The 17,725-nt window shown below is 35.4% G+C and overlaps 1 protein-coding gene across 1 annotated transcript in view; it reads right to left on the reverse strand.

Moving 5' to 3' along the window:
* LOC149064495 (uncharacterized) overlaps window positions 1-17,725 on the reverse strand; it is a 137,678-nt gene that overhangs the window by 73,837 nt on the left and 46,116 nt on the right. The window contains exon 2 of the mRNA XM_089255145.1: window positions 7,923-8,027. Within this exon, the coding sequence (XP_089111271.1) occupies window positions 7,923-7,986 (64 nt within the window). The 5' untranslated portion in view covers window positions 7,987-8,027. The remainder of the gene's footprint in view (window positions 1-7,922; window positions 8,028-17,725) is intronic.

Consider the following 17,725-nt stretch of genomic DNA (forward strand, 5'->3'; position numbering starts at 1 on the left):
TGTACTAACTCTTCGTCTATTTCATTCTATTTTATATAAATGTATATTTTTATTATTACTATTAATCCTTCGACGTTAGTGACGGCGGGAAAGGCGTTCATCATTAATTGCCCTGCGGCGATATTGTCGAGTTGCGTTCATTTCATGAAAGCGATTTGAAAAAACGAAAAAAAAAAAACTATTGTATTTATTAGTCTCCTCTGAAGCTTGCAAAATGATATACACAGAATGAAGAAATTTCACACTGTCAAAATAAATATTGCATCAGTAATTTGAAAACTGGGGTAGTTTTTGAACTACCCAATAGTTTTCAAACTGCTTAGTAGTCTATAAACTGCCTCTATTTACGAATCGCCTAGCGGTTGCAGTTTATGAACCGCCTATAATTCACGAATCCCCTTTAGTGGTTTATAAACTGCCTCTGAGAGCCACCCAATAGTTTACAAATCACCTCAGTAATTTATAAACTGCCTCTAGTTTACGAACCGCTTAGTAATTTACAAAATGTCGATAGTTTATGAGCCTCCCGAGATGGTGTACAAGCTTCCGCAATAGTTCATAAACTGTCTCAGGTTTATGAACCACCACGTAGTTTTGAAACATTGAAGGACCGGACACATCCTGCTTCTCATTTAGAAGATATATTGAAGCAGTCCCGAAGGACGGGTACCCCGCAGTTTACAAACTGCCTTTGCTCAATAGTATAAAAACTGCCTATAGTTTATTATCCACCCAGTGGTTATAAAGCGCCCAGTAGTTTAGATACTCAGTTTACAAACCGCTTCCTTGGGGAAGTACCGAAGATACTTACTTGGGTGCAGGCGCGAGAACCTCCCGATTTTCCCAAATACTCAGCCGTGAGTTTTTTGTAAACAGCACTCCGTTGATAAAAAATCACCTCTATTAAAAGACCAATTCTTCGAGAAACGAGTTTTATGAGGGGCAATGTGTGGCACTCAAAACCTTTTGCTGTATTTAGATGATTTCAAAATTTGGCAACACAAAAATCAAGAAACACTTATGAATTGCGTAACATAATTTCGGGAAAAGAATCAATGCAATATTCAGCAATTAAAAGAAATAAAAGCAGGTCGAAGAAACATTTGACACTTCGAACTTTGGAACTGTTTCGCGATTCGGATGTTCCTTATTGGAAATTTGCATTTTGCAGCCCAGTAATAACAATAATGATGATATAATAGTAATAATAATAGAAGAAGAATACGATACGTTACAACGACGAACGTCCTACTAACGAGAGATAATGATCGCTTCTTTGTAGGATTGTCTATCGAGATCTGCGAGGAAGGCTAATTACGTCGGAACGCTCATTCAAATGTGAGTGTGTTCATCATTCCAGTTTGTGTAAATGTTAATCATACGTGTCTGAATAATGGCCAGAGGATCTGCGGGTTCTTTGAACCACCAATCACTTTCCGGAGTCAAAAAACACATAAGTCTTTTTCTTTTAACCTCTTTGATTTTTGGCACGTTCTAACGTGATAAATGGTATTCAAGTTCCACCGTTAGGAAGGCTATTATGGTCGCGTATATGGCATTGGTAGCATCATTAGCCGCATCTTATAGCAAATGATCTTGAAATATAGAGTAGGAGTTTTGAAATCTAAATATGTCGCAGCGTTTATCTTCCTCTTATGTGCGGAAGGTATTTTTGGAACGGAAATCTTTGCATGCGAATTACGCTTTTCCTATGCGGAAATATTTTTATGAATAGAAATTTAAATAGAAATAAAACCTACGTATATTCTTCTCCTATGTGAGAAATATTTTCGAACGGAAATCTCCGCAGTGAATGACGCTTCTCATGAGCGGAAATATTTTACGAATGGCGAAATCTTCGCATGAAAATTACGCTTCTCCTATGAGAAAAAAATCTATCGAACGAATACCATCGTATACGCATTATGTCTCTCGTATATATAATAAAAATTTTCCGAAGGGAAATCTTCGCATGTGAAATACGCTTCTCCTGTATGGAAAATTTCGAACGCAAGTCTGTATGCGAATCTCGCTTCTCTTATGCGGAAAGTATTTTTCGAACGGAAATCGCATGTGAATTATGCTTCTTCTATGCGGAAAATATCGTTCGAAAGAAAACGTAGCCGGTCAATTTGTCGCACTCAACTTGTCGCGCTCAACTCGTCGCGCATCAATTTGTCGCAGTGCCAATTCGTCGCGGTACAAATTCGTCGCAGAGCCAATTCGTCGCGATACAAATTCGTCGCAGAGCCAATTCGTCGCAGTGCCAATTCGTCGCGGTACAAATTCGTCGCAGTGTCAATTTGTCGTGTAACCAATTCGTCGGGACGTCAATTTATCGCAGAGTCAACTCGTCACGCGATCTGTATGTAGGTTTTTTGTCTCATACGTGAAAAAATAAACATGAAGAAAATTTTTTTCCATCAAGAAATGAACACAGTTTACTAAATTTTTTTTTTTGTCATTTCGAAAAAAATCATCGAAATTAAATCGAAATTAAAATTGCAATTGATATTAATGTTTTATTATTCAATTATTGTAAATGTTAAAAAAAATTTTCTATGTTAAAATTTTAAAATTCTGTAAAAAAATGTCGGTGTTTATGATATTCCCCGGAGGATATTCCCCTATAGCGGAGGCTCTCTTTAAGTGTAAACTTGTATCTGTCCCATGTGGAATCGAGACTCCCACCAACATTAACCACTACAGTATCTCCACAAGAACCTGAAATAATTAATAATTTAATTAATATTTCATTTTCACCGGATAAGCCACACTTGTCGCTTTCTCTCGAGATTTCCATTACTCGTAGCGAGGGGAGCTGGGGCGCACACCGAGATGATAAATTGCGATCACATACATTTTCAAAATTTAATTTGCACCGGATAAGTTGCTCAAGTTAAAAACTCAAAAAATCCAACCAATAAAGTTCATAGGTTACATTCGAGCAAATGCAACCGATAATCTTACTGGTTGAATTTTTCAAGTTTTATAAAAGGACTTTTAGAACACTTTCATAGTGTAATGCTGGCCTTAGATATATTGTCGGTAAAAAATTCCTCAAAGATGTATTCTCTACATGGCAGATACATATTCAATAGTGAATTAGGGCCATTCAAGTATTACGTAAGCAGATTTTCAGCCATTTTTAACCCCCCCCCCTCCAAAACACTGACCCCCATCCCCTCCCCTGTCAACAAAATTTCACCAGCAGCTTAGAATATTTCATATCTTCAAAAAGGGGTGGTTGATGACGTAAGCGACCTTCAACCCCCCCCCCCCCCCCACCGCCATCAAAAGTCAACAAATCCGAAACTCCCTCCCCGATCCTGACGAAATACTTGAATGACCCCCTTAGGCAAATTGTGCTTTGGGATGGGCATTGATCCTAATTTATCATCTTGGTGTGTTCGCCCAACGCCCCTCGCAGCGAGAAATGGAGATCCTACCAGAAAGCGGGAGTACGGCTTATACGGTGAAAATTTAATTTTGAAAATTTATTTTATCATAACTTATCATCTTCATGTGTTCCCCCAACGCCCCTCGCTGCGAGAAATGGGGATCCCGCCAGAAAGTGGGAGTGCGGCTTATACGGTGAAAATTTAATTTTGAAAATTTATTTTATCGCAATTTATCATCTTCGTGTGTTCCCCCAACTCCCCTCACTGCGAGAAATGGAGATCCCGCCAGAAAGCGGGAAGTGTGGCATGAATACCATGAAAACTGAATTTTGAAAATTTATTTGATCGGTGTACTGACTCTGCGACAAATTTGTACCGCGACGAACTGATTCTGCGACAAATTCGTACCGCGACTAACTGACTCTGCGACAAATTTGTACCGCGACGAAATGAGTCTGCGACAAATTTGTACCGCGACGAGTTTGTAGCACGACGAATTGACTCTGCGACAAATTTGTACCGCGACGAGTTTGTAGCACGACGAATTGACGCTGCGACGAATTGTCGCGCGACAAGTTGAACGCGACGAATTGACCTAGACCCGAAAGAAAAGCATGTAAAACACGCTTCTCTTATGCAGAAAGTATTTTTGGAATATCATTACTGAAACCTGTTTGCAAACAAAATATGGAGGCACCTTTGCAGTGCGCCAAACTTACAGATCTCAATAGATAACACAAAAGAAAAACGATCATTGTCTCTTGTTATTTTGGATGTCATCACTGTAACGTATCGTATTCTTCTTCTTCGACTGAAAATTAATTCAGAACAATTTTTATGCAGTGAGAAGTTTTTCATTAACTTAAATAAATATTTTACTAAGGTTTTAACACTGTTCCGGATAGATTTTTAATGTCTTTTGCAACCAAAGTGAGGAAGCAAGAGACCGACTCGTTATTATTATACGTAAAATGAATTTTGTTTGGCTAACTACCATAATTACTTAGCTGATTGGTTAGAGTGGGATAATTATTCTCATCATTGCATTTTGATAGTTTTCGAATAGTTTTCCCTCTTCCCAATGTGGTCAGAAAAACCGAAAAGGGCTGAACATTCTCTTCGAATCTTTCAACGGTTTTTATATAATGGTTTTAATGATTCTTTTTTTCAAGTTAAGTCTTGAAGTATATGCAACTCAAATGGTTCTATTAAAGATGGCGACCCAAATTAATTAGTTTAGTAAGTTAGCGACTTTTTTTTCTTTTTTAAAAGGGAATTTTGACATACAATAAACACAAATCCATCAAAAATAATTTTTTATAACAGTCAGTTTTGGCTCATGTTTGAAGAGGATTACCTGGACTACACACTATATTTTATGATGTATGAATTAACAGACATGAGATCGGGATCCTTTGGTATGACTTTTCATAACGGTTACACGAGGAGTGCCTTATTCGTTGTATTGGGTAATTAATTTTTTTTTTTTTGCTGAGTGAGAACCCTGTTATAAATGGTCTAGTTCATGCTCAAATAAACAATTCTATTTTCGATGCATGTATTTTTTTAACTTGCCGAAAAAAGCGAATAGTGCGACAATGACACCGGAATTCGGGAAAAAAAGTAAAATTTAAAAAAAAAATTGTTGCGCAATTTTCTCCAGTGAAAACGAATGATTTGAAGTTTGTGTTCCGGCATTCGAAAGAATTATTATTCATTCCCACATACAAATGTAAATGAAGCGGAGAAACGAAAAAACCGAGTAAAAGTTCTCTTTAGTTTTATTTATTGTCTTGTTTTCCCTACGGATTGGCATTCATATACATACATACATACATATATGTGTCTGTGTACGAGGACCTCTCGCAAAGTCCCAGTCAGTGAAGGTCCACAAGGAGTGAGAGAGATAAACGAGGTCGACCCATTGCCGAAGGTTTATTAACTACTGCAGGTCATCTCGACACAAAGTTTGGCCCCGGCTAATGACTATGCAAGCGGCGAACTACATTATGCAATCGAAGCCCGTCCAATTCACTTTTTTTTTACTTCTCTTCCCTTCTTTTTGTTTATTTATTTCTTATGTCCTCCTCCTCTTCTTCTTCTCGACTTTTAATATCTGTCTGCAACGTCTACAAAATAACGCCTTAGGCGATAACATATCGTGGAGAACGTTTCATGTTCTGTCGTCCAAATAAGAAATAGTGTTTCGACAACTGTTTCTACAACCCTTTTGTTTTATTGAAAGAGTTTAACTGACCTCACTATTTTAAGCAGAGAGTAATTGGACTTGAATTCGCGCCGCACGCGTCGAGAACAACTACACATTGTACAACTAATACATTGTCCGTCGGTCAATCCAGTTTATAGGCCTTTCGGCCCGACGTGATATCTATCAAGATCGTATCAGGATCCATCTATTGAACGTGACACGAGGAGAGAACTGATCTCATCAGCTTCACTTCGAAAAGGAAAAATAAAGAACATCTCCCTCTAATTTGACGGAAATGGCACTGAACAGCAGGACTAGAAGAGAAAGTGGACATTTTTTTTTTTCCTGGCCTTTAATTGCCAGACGCAATGATGTGGCAACAAGATCTAGCGATTCGATACAGCGGTTGAACCTAATGAACCGATATTGTGATGTCAATGCACTCACTCCGTCGTTAAGGAAAATTTTTCACTGCCGTATACAACTAAATATTGCGGTGAAGAGTATTCAAAATAGTTTGTACTCGATTTTTTCAATCACCATAGAACAAACCTGTGATGTGCGATATGTAAGATGAAGAGTGCTTGTTTCGAAATACCCATAAACTATATATAGAGCTGGTCCGGTTAACTCAGCGTTTCCCAAAGTGGGCAATATCGCCCCCAGGTGGGCGATGGAATGGTCCAAGGGGGCGATAGAACCTACTGATTTAACATAGGATCCTATGGGTTTACTTGAGACTTGAGTTGGGGGGCGATGAAAGGAAAACATTTCTGATGAAGGGGGCGATGGAACAAAAAGTTTGGGAGACTATGGGTAAACTGATCAATTGCTAATCACATTTAAAATTTTCAGTTAAGCTAATGGTCTCAATGAGTACGATTATAAATTTCATTAAAAGTTTGTGATGTGGAGGAACTTTGATGAAACCAATCAGGCGTCTTAAATTTATACTCGTATATATAATATTTTAAAGTGGTCATTTATTAGCAATGTTTTAATTAATGTTTTGACCGATTTTTCTAGCTTAGAGAAATACAAGTTGTAGAATCAATTAATTTTATATACTTACCAATACAGGATTACGTTTGTATAATGTACAAACGTTTCATAAAAAAGTACATTTTATTGGTTAGCACTTTAAAGTATTTTGTTAAATTTCGATTTATCGGTCGATTAATCAACTAAAAAATTTTTTCAGCACTGAATTGATTGTAATAGAAAAGGATAATAAACATATATTAGGAAAATTTATAAAAGTTGCATATATATATAATAGATTCATTATCATTTCTATAGAATAGCATTTTTATGAAGAAAACCTCAATGTTCCCTCCACGTCATCCGTGAAAAATACTTTAGTAATGAATAACACACACACACAGTGGCAAAAAAAAAACATCATCCGAGACCTTTGGGAGCAGTCTATGTCGGGAAAGAATAGAGAATAAAGCTTCTCATATAAATCAGACATCATAAATGAAATTAAAATTAAAATCAATTAAAATTAAAATCAATTAAAATTAAAATCAATTAAAATTAAAATCAATTAAAATTAAAATCAATTAAAATTAAAATCAATTAAAATTAAAATCAATTAAAATTAAAATTAATTACAACGATCACAATATCCAAGATTTTTATTTTTTATTAATAAAGTTAGCGCCCTCTATTGGCTCAACAGATAGCAAAATTAAAATAATTAAATGTTCGTATTGAAGACAACTTGAAGAGACTTGGAGGTCAGTACCTACTCTCAAAAATTTATTTATCTTCACATAGTAGAATATTTGTCATCAGTTTCAAATGTTTCATTGAATAAAAACATTATGTGTGTAGAGGTTGACGTGTATTAGCAATTGGCACGTGTAATACAGTATTCGATCATGCGGAGTCGTTGAAATTATCATAATAAGCCGAAAACTTTAACATTGTCTCTATGGTAGAAATTTTGGTGCCGCAGGTTTTTATCCGTTCAAGTGAGGTATCTGATTGAGCGGGACCGAATGTACATAAGAAATGAAAAACGGAAAAATATTTTTACTTGATAACAAAATGCATAGGGGGCAAAATATAATTCAATTGCTCAGTATATTTCGGGACGAAAAAATACCATCTCTTCATATAAAATAAAATCAAGTTTGCCCTTTCTGGAAGAGAAAATAAACATCTTATTCATGACTGATATGAAGGGTTCCGCAAGGCTGGAAAGGTTAAGAAACGCTGCTATAAAAACCCACAAGTTCCATGCACACAAAAGGAAATCACACATGATGCATAATATTAAAATCTGAATGCATTTCAAAACTTACATGGAGGGAATAGGTTTGCAGTGAGGCACAGAATCAGCTGTAAAACTATGATCGGAGCCTTCATTTTCTGCAGATCCCCTCGGATAGAACGGAGAACTCCGTTTCCTAGAAAGAAAGATATAATTGAAGAAGACATGGATCATAACTAATAAATCAACAAAATCATTTACACAATGATTATTTAGCAATATTTTTGGTAATTACAAGGAATATGAACAGCATAACGTGTTTCCTCAAAACTTCGTGTACATCAGTATTATACAGGGAATCCTAAATTCATGGGACAAACTAAGAGATGTAAGACATCTAAACAAATATTTTCGCTCATAGAATGTGTGTTCGAAACGCAGTAGCAAAGGCGGTAGAGGGTTTTTTTAATGAGTGCACAAAACAGCATTTCACCAAAAATGAAAACGTCATATTTTTCCGAAGTATTTGCTGCGATATGTAAGTATTATAATCATTCGAGGGTGCATATGCACCTTCGGATTTGATTGGAGTTTTTTTTATTAGTGTAAGGATCATCATGGTTTCCCTGCGCCAAACAATTATTGAGCGTTATAATGACGTGGTATAATTTGCGTTACTCAGGTTGCACCTTGAGAACGCCTATCATATTGCAATACGCTGCACCCTCTAATGGTTGACATCCCATATCGTAGCAAATCCGTCAGAATAATATGATATTTGCTTATGGTGAAGTACTGTTAAGCACCCTCTAAAGACACCCTCTGCCACCTTTGCTATTGTGATTCGATCACGCATACTATGATCAAAAATGCTTGTTTAAGTGTCATATCACCTCAAAGTTTGTCCATGAATTCAGAATCACCCTGTCTAACATAGTATTGGGAGTTAGCTACAAGATTGTAATATATGAGACCATTATGTATTGAATGCATGGTGGTTCGTTACGGTTAAGTAGTAGTAGTATATTTTTAGCATATCCTCCACCTGGACATAAACAACGCAGTCGAAAAGTAAAAGTTTACCGTAAAGTTACCGTACTTTGAATCAAAAACCGTATCAGTGAAATTCAATTTGATTGGTGTCTTATAAATTCGTAAATAGTTGAAAATTTGAAAGGAATTGAAAGAATCGGTGAATCGGCTTGTTCCATACAATTTAATAATTTAATGCGGTTTGCGAAAAAGATGTTCTCGTGAAGAGGGGGGGGGGGGGTTGGTACAGAAAAAAGATATTTCAAATGTTTGTCGTGGCACGAAAGCAAATCACTGGAAATATGCAAATTCAGTCCTATAAATTACAGGGTGTACGATTAACAGTACATCTCTGAATTTTCCTGTTACTCGCATCGCCAACGGCCATAACATGCTGAAAACCCTGTTTTCTCGTGCCCTCTATCGACTAAATTTGAACTAATTTTTTTTCTGCAAAAAAATACCCATTTTTGCGAGAATAACTTTTTTGCAAACAGCATTCAATTCTTCGCAGAAAGACGATTCCTTGAATTTTTATGAATTTTTAAACTATCTAAGAATTTATGGGACACCCTGTTTATATTTCTTCAGAAATATCTCGATATGACCTTCAAAAACATCAGTAAAATATTTTAGCATATTTTCAAAATTTCAAAAAAACTTACCAAATACATTTCCAAAATTTCGAGTCGCCCTCTATATCATTTTATTATTTTGTAGTTTAATTTCTTTTATTTTTCTTATTCTTAATTCTTTCACGCGGGAACCAAATACAATAATAATACACGCGATGCATTAAAAAAACGGCATAATTTATAGGACGTTTCCCCATCGTTTCATTAACAACGGCCTTAGACAAAGCATCGAAATCATAGGCCGATTTCATTTTTCAATGGTTATCGGAATGGAACTGAACATTAATTTAACTTTTAATTATATTAAAAGAATAGATCCCGAGAAATAGGGGGAAATATTCAGACATAATATGAACGACAAAGAATAGGTCTATTTAATTGCATAGCAAACTAAAACGACTGTCTGAATTGTTGCAAAAAAGAACAAAAAAAATAAAGAAAGTGAATCAGGTTAATCCGGAAGTATTCAGTAAGCCTTTAGGCGCTTTCTTCCCCTTTTTTTTCATGGCTCGATAAAATGACTTTAATAACGAGTTGTTTGAATATTCCTCGGTCCGCTCTTTCCACAAAAGATCTCTATTCCACTACAAAAAAAAAAAAAAACACACCCGAGAGGAAATCACATTATTCATAAAAATTGGGATTTTCTTTCCATTCAAGAAACCCTCCCACGCACATTGGTGTGCTGTATAATACGTATACACCAACAACAGACCCTTTTGTCGAGGAGAAAAGAAAAATGTTGCCATGTCCTTCCGGGTATTTTCAAGCCGCATACTTTTCGGATGACCGAGAGACGTGGGGGGTCAATATCTTGGATACTTAATTACAAAATGTATACATACAGCGTATTGTCTGTATTATTCATTCATATCCCGTTGGTTGAACTAAATCTGTTGTAGGAGGGTGGGAGGGGTCTTGATCCCGTTGCTCTACTTCATGTCATTCATGATCACTGCATTTCGTTCTCCTGTCAAGATACCCGTTGAATATCTGAATCTCTATTATTTATCTTTTATGTGAGGGATTAAACTCGGTCATTTTTTTTTCGTATTTGAATACAGCGTTAGTTCATGTTTCTTGAGGATATCGGATAATCATATAAATATTCGCTGTCAATAATCTTTTCTTCACGCCGATTCTTAAGAGGGATTTATACTTACGTGCGCGTGTGCATATGAGCATAGCAGAAGTTTTCAAATCGACATCAACTAATTTCCTCGGAAAACAATCCACTTGAGGCATTTACCAGCAGTCCATATGGGATTGACAAAGTGATTTAGGACCAGTGTTCTTCAACCATTGTTCCTTGGATCGTAGGATGGATGTTCCAGTTCTTCCCAATTTTTGTACGTTTCTTCTTTCGTATAAATTATATTCAAAGCACATTGTGTTGTTGATTTCCTGTTTGCTCAGCATAATCGATGTAGGATCGATTATGCTGAACAAACAGGAAAATCAATGCAATTATTTCTGCATTGATTTTGTATTTTTTTTATTTTGTATTGTTGCATCTTTTAACTTTGTATTCTTGCATTTTTTTTCATTTTGTGAATTTTCTATTTTTTTTTTCATTTTGTATTTTTGCGTTGTTTAACGTTGTTTATGACTTACATCCGGTTTTGTGCACATGCGCGTAAAATTCTATGCATGTTCACATAAATTGTTTGGTAAACTTTTCTCCGACACTGTCCCACTGTTTGACCGAGGCAATGCCCGAAATTAGCTAAAGTCGATAGAGCCTGGGTTATGTTCGGTTTGAAAGAAAGAAATTTCTTCCCAATTAAATTTACCGGGCATAATCGCACACATGCATAAACACAACAACCACGCCCAAAGTCCAAGACATATATATTGTAATGACGGAGACATTGTGATACACCGTCTTAGTAAGACTTGGTTACTGATGCTAAACTATGTGTTCAAGCAACTCAAACACAGTGTTGTTTCTTAATCATGAAAAAAATGTGGTTAATACAGTCGATGATTGTTATAACGATCTCCGTTATCACAACTATTCCATTATAACGATAGGTACAACAGATCCCAAATATTTTTCGATTCCACTATGTTATGTTTTATACCGACCTGAAAAATTTCATAACAATGACCGAACTAAGCTTGGTTCTTGGTTTTTTTGCAAAGAAATGGACAAAATCTGTCGTTGAGTGCGTTTGGTCTTGACCATGGATGTTTGGAGAAGAAAAGGTATGGAACACAGATGGTTTAAAGAGTTATCACACGCACACACACACTTTTACGGAAAATCCTATAGTTAACTTGTGCCATCACTGAAGACGGGCGAACCATAGCAAGGCAGGCCGTGCTCACGCGAGTCGATTGGATGGTGCTGGTTTTCTTCCCCCCCCCCCCCTTTGCTTAGCACATTCTGTTTTGTTTTCTCACATAGTGGTTCACCTCCACTGTCCACGTGGTTGATTTTTTATCTTATTATAAATGTCAATGCACAATTTTGCTTAATTTCTAGATGGGAGAATATATAGGCGAGGGAACTTAAAATATTTTGCTACAAGTAATGAAAAAAAAATGTAGGTTCTGGCAATGTACCATATTTTTGTACATAAAATTTAAACGTTGTATCATGTATTTAAATTTCATTCCTCCCCCCCGCCCCCAGGCAGATATGTTTTATTGCAACATTATAACAAAATGAAAGAAAATGTATTTTTTATTTTTTATTCTGTCAGTACAATATATATGTTATTATGTTAAGATTATTTATGGTTTTTTTTCAAAACGTTCCTATAACGATATCCCAATATAAAGTCCGTTTTCTGTGAAATTTATGACCTCCACTTTTGATCCAGCTGTGACTTTCTTTGGGTCTTGATGATGATACCACAGCAAATAACTAAGTGTATTTTTTCTGCATCTTTTATCACATTTTCATTTCGTCAAGCCTATTACATTAGCAAATAATTATAATACAGTCGGTCCCGCTTAATCTGATAACGGATAAACGGATACCCCACTTAAATGGATCTCCGGCACCAAAAGTTCTCCACTTACCATGGTAATTTCGACTTTTCCCTGCCAAATTGAATACATATACAGTATTACGCTTCACACGTCAGCTGTTAATACACATCAACCATTATACACATAATGTTTTCTTTGGATGAAACATAAAAAACTAATGGAATATATGTTATTAAGTTAAGATAAATGTGCATTTGAGAGTGTGTACTGGCCTCCGAGTATTCAAGTTGTCTTCAATACGTAAATTTAATTATTTCAATTTTGCTATCTGTTGAGCCAATAGAAACTTTATTGATAAAAATAAAAATCTTAGGTATTGTGATCTTTGTAATTTAATATAATTTTCACTTAATTTTTTATGTCCGATTTATTCGAGAAGCTTTATTGATATTTAGCCCTTATTAGTTTTCAATATACCAACAATTCTGACGTTGTAAAGTGTCAATTAAATTCTTCTCCCGCATTGTCGGATACCTCACTTAATCGATATTGTGTGCTGGAATCGTTGATATCCGACTAAGCAGGGCCGACTGCAATATATAAATCTCTGATATTCAAGCACAAAAGTGTGGCAATGAGTTCTTAAAATCACAAAGTTAACAAAGCCCAAGTATCGCATGTTTTGATAGCATTTTTTACATGTATAATTAAAAATCTCTCTCTTTTCACTCTCTCAATTAAAACAATGGTAAGTACTGTATAAGTAGTAGCAAAAAAGCTGCTATAAGTAGTAGCTACTTATAGCTTTACTACAAGCTATAAGTAGTAGTAAAAGAGAGGAGTATTTCTCTTTTACTTTGTTCAATTTGAACATTGTGTCATTCAAGAATTTCCAAATCTTTGCTTTATTTAAAAAATTGCAAACCAAAAAAATCAGAAAATTCGTAATTGAGAAATCGAAATTTTAATATAATGGCCAAACAATGCCTCGGCAAACAATCATCATAAATAGCCACGTAGCAAAAATATATGATTTAAAAATTATTTTCTGACACTTCTGTTCATCATCCCCCCTATCTATACCACATCTAATGAGGAAAAAACATCCTTGAAGTGGATCATATATTTTATGTAAATTTCAGTGTCCGAGAACGGCGACATAAATTTATAAGGCGCAATAAACAAATTTATATCGTATTTAAAGAATACAAAAAAGCACGTGTCCGAATCCTAGCATAGAATTCAATTCGAATATAGAGATGTCCTTCGTAGTACAAAAAAAGCAATTAAATTCCGTGTAAAGCAGTAAAGAAGAGAGCGTTTAAGAAATAACGCCAATAAAACTAAAACAATGAAAGGATTATTATACACATTTTTAGGAATCCGCCGGGGGGCCCCGAAGGACTCTGATTAATAAGAATTACTAACTGCCATCTCTCTCTGTGGTTTTTTATCATGCCTTTTACTAGTAACGAATTTTAAAGAGCCCATCACATAAAACGTGTCGTCACGTTCGCTTCAAGTCACGTTATTTGGGTTCAATATTTAAATCAGTTTTTATAGCACCAGTTTCAAAATCTTCGTGTCACGGAAATCAGGTCAGATTCATGTTTCTTATTCCATTCGAAATTTTTATTTATTTATTTTATTTTACCATCGCTGCGAGCCATCTTCTCTTCGAACAGAAAAAATAAATAAATCCACAGCTGGCCTTGCGCGACGAAAACAAGAGAAAGTCGTAAATTTAATTTGGATTCGATCGCTCGTTACGATTTTTCTTGTACTTCACAGGATAATATGAAATGAAGATGCGTGTATTTTTCAACGTTAATTAGAAAAATTGAATCTGCTAAATTCAAACAGTAAAATAAAATAAAAAAGATCCTGAAAAGAGAATGGAAGAAAGCACAACCCCGCATAAGGCTTTTTCTTTCAAACTGAGCACAACTCTGGTCTATCACCATGAGCAATTTATTACTGAATGAGAGGTGCCGTGTGAGAATGTGTACATCTAACAGCCTGAGTGAGTTTATAGTATTGTCTGATTTTTTAGTGCTGCCATCTATATTTTAGAAGTGAAGTGAATGAAGTGTAATGATTGAATATTTGTGCATTATTGTTGCATTGTTGCATTTGTTGGACTGTTACTTCTGTGGCGAGATATTTTAACGGGGAGATCGGCTCGCATTCGCGCCTCGAATTTGGGAACCACAGCATGCATAAGGCTGTATTTCATATTCCTAGGGTCCGAATCATATGAACGGACACCCCCAAAAATGTGTTCGAGTCCCGTTCGTCTAAATTATCTAAAACAACCCCTAGTTATCAGATCTATAATTTTGCCTAAGACAGCGTTTCTCAACCGATGGTGCTCAGTGAATGTACAAGTGCATTCTCATTTTTCGTCATTTTATCTCATTCGAGGCAGACGTCACTCACCGCTATCCATACAAAGGTTTTTAAAAGCTGGCTGTGCGAAGATATATTTTTGGGCAGAGAGAAAATTCAACTGATTCTGCGGGAATCGAACCCACGTCCTTTCACTTTTCTTTCATATTCCCAATTGGTGAAGATAATAATGGCTAATAAAATCCTCAACGTGCATATTTCAACAAATTAACAGGCATTTTCACTGGAACTTATTGATTGAAAAACGTTATTCAACTAAGAAAACTTCTAATTAAAAATAAAACACAAAAAGAAATACACTTCGCCCAGAAAATAAACTTAACTAGTTAATATAGTAAAACTAATAAAGTAGTTAAAATAACGAATCAAATATTGCAAAAACTTTTGTTAATTAAGAGTCACATTTCGGACAGATAGGTTTTTTCTTTCTGCTTAGTGGATAGAAATTGTTGGGGAAGGGGGGGGGGTAGCGTAGAGACCTGGTTACATGAAATTTCTAACAAAAGAAAAGTTTAATACTCGCACATGTGTGTGTGGTGAACGATTACGTGACAGACAGAATTTTATACAGATTGAAATTAAAATGAATGAAGTTGAAAAAGCATTAAAAACTGCACGTGTCATATTATATAATATTATATGTATCATAAGAAAATAACAACGTGTTTTTTTTTCTTATGATACATTATTACTTCTCAGGCTTTAGTTCGAATGAAACTTTCTGCACAATATGGCGAACTGGCGCAAAACTGCATCACCCAAGAAATAAAAATTAGGCCAGGTGTCCAAATAAACAGCTACAAATCGCAAGATCACCAAAGTTCGTTCTTTTCGAAATAAAAAAAAAAATACAGAAAATTAGGCATATTACCAACATGGCCATATTACCATCTACCTTACTACTACTACTACTTAATGTACACACACCTCGTAACTCTACGGAATTTTTATCGAAAATTGGCATATACCAGAAAATATACAACTATGAGTGAATGTGCGGCCCTAATGTATTTCTATTGTCAGAGTTGTGCTCATTTCGTGTTTTGCTGGTGCTGACATCTGCCTTCCATATTTTGAAGTAAAGATGGTAAATGCTTGAATTTTACTGTTAAGCAAGTATCATGTAAAAGTCTGCCTGGTTTCTCCGCGCACAGACCAGGCAGATCTTAACATTGTACTTGCATAACATAAATAACTAAAGAAATATTTATAATTATAAATAAAATAAATTATCAAGACTTGGAGGACCACATTCCATTCAGAAAAATACGGGAAACTGTGATCTGAAACACGAGAAAATACGGGAATATAAACTTCTGGAACTCGCAAGTGGATTGAAATTATGTTTCATGGAAATAACGTTGGTACATGAAAAATATGTATGAGATTAGTATTTATATTTATAGTCATAATTACTATAATATAATATACGATTTTTACGAAAGTTGTCTTTATTCACGATTTTATTTTAAAGGAAACGGGAAAATCGTATATAAGTGTTGGAACGAACAAAAGTGAAGTACAAAAATGGCCTAAAAAATACGGGAAACATCGTCACACTACTCATGCTGTAAATTAGTAGTCTGTCGAATTGTTTCAGATATTTTAATGATCGTTCAAAAAGGTAGAGAAACGTTGGTCTGAAGCAGTGGTTTTCAAATTTTTCCGCCTGACTTCCCTGACGGCGTCATCGTTTATCCGCGGCTTCCCCAGAATAGTCTAGAAAAGAATAACTTCTATCATGCATCAATACACCAACTCTTCGTGAGTCAAAAGAATTAGCTCTCCTATAAACAGTATTTTTCGTTAATCTGAATTCTATTCAGTCTCAATCAGTTCATAGATCAGCCAAATCCTGTTATATCAATTATCTTATTTATGATCATTAATGAAAATGAGTATAATTGGGGGGGGGGGGGACTCTTTAATTCGATGCCCTGACTAGGCACTGACTTCGGAAATCGAAAAATATACTGAAGAATTAAACCACGTGAATGCCTTACATGGAAAATGAACATTTCTATCATTTAGTCCAGGAATTCTCAAAATGGTGCGCCGCGGTACGCCGTCAACCTTTGTCAGGGGTGCCACGGACGGCTGCCCAGACAAAGGTTTTTCGAGGAGTTTCTTTGCTAAACTGCTATGGGGAGCCACGGATGAGCTTGATTAGGGAAAGGGGACGTCGGGGATGGAAAAGGTTTATGAACCTTTGACCTAGTCAATTAATTAAGATCAGCGTATAATAATTAGCATCTGATTTATCTCATGTAGTTCCAATTTCAACATCATCAATTATAAATCTATCAGAATTTTAGTTAGCAAAGGTTTTTTTAATGCATCAAAAAATAACAAATTTTCATTTAATAAATTTTTTTCTAGATAAATTTTGAACCGAAATATAATCAATTTTTCCTTGTAATTTCAGTGATAAATATCCAATGATTTTTCAAAAAATGATACGTAACACGGTGAAACTATTCTCAATTGCTATCCTCCCTACAAGGCGAATTTTTCACGATTCGTAATTCTTACGCACACATTAGTTTCTGTAAAGACCTCTATTGAAACATCTACTTACCTCTATTGAGAGGACACTGTCGTTTTTCCCCAAGAAATGAAAGATAGCATGTTATAGACAAAACTTATAGAACAGCAGCTTTCATTCAGTATTATACAGTGATGGGAGAGGTGGATCATGGAGTAACGTGATGAATGAAATTGAGTTCGAACCACTAAATTATGTGATCGTTATCGTTAATTTTTTTTCCTTTGCAAAGAAAACAGAAAATGGTAAATAAATGAATGAATTACAGCCTACTGACCGAAAACATGTTTCTAGTCTTTTATTATCATTATTATCAGCAGATCGGCGAAAAAA

Source organism: Pholcus phalangioides, unplaced genomic scaffold (assembly GCF_987345545.1).
Source record: "Pholcus phalangioides strain wild (caught in Gottingen) unplaced genomic scaffold, Ppha-v1.0 ptg000042l_1, whole genome shotgun sequence".
Lineage (NCBI taxonomy): Eukaryota > Metazoa > Arthropoda > Arachnida > Araneae > Pholcidae > Pholcus > Pholcus phalangioides.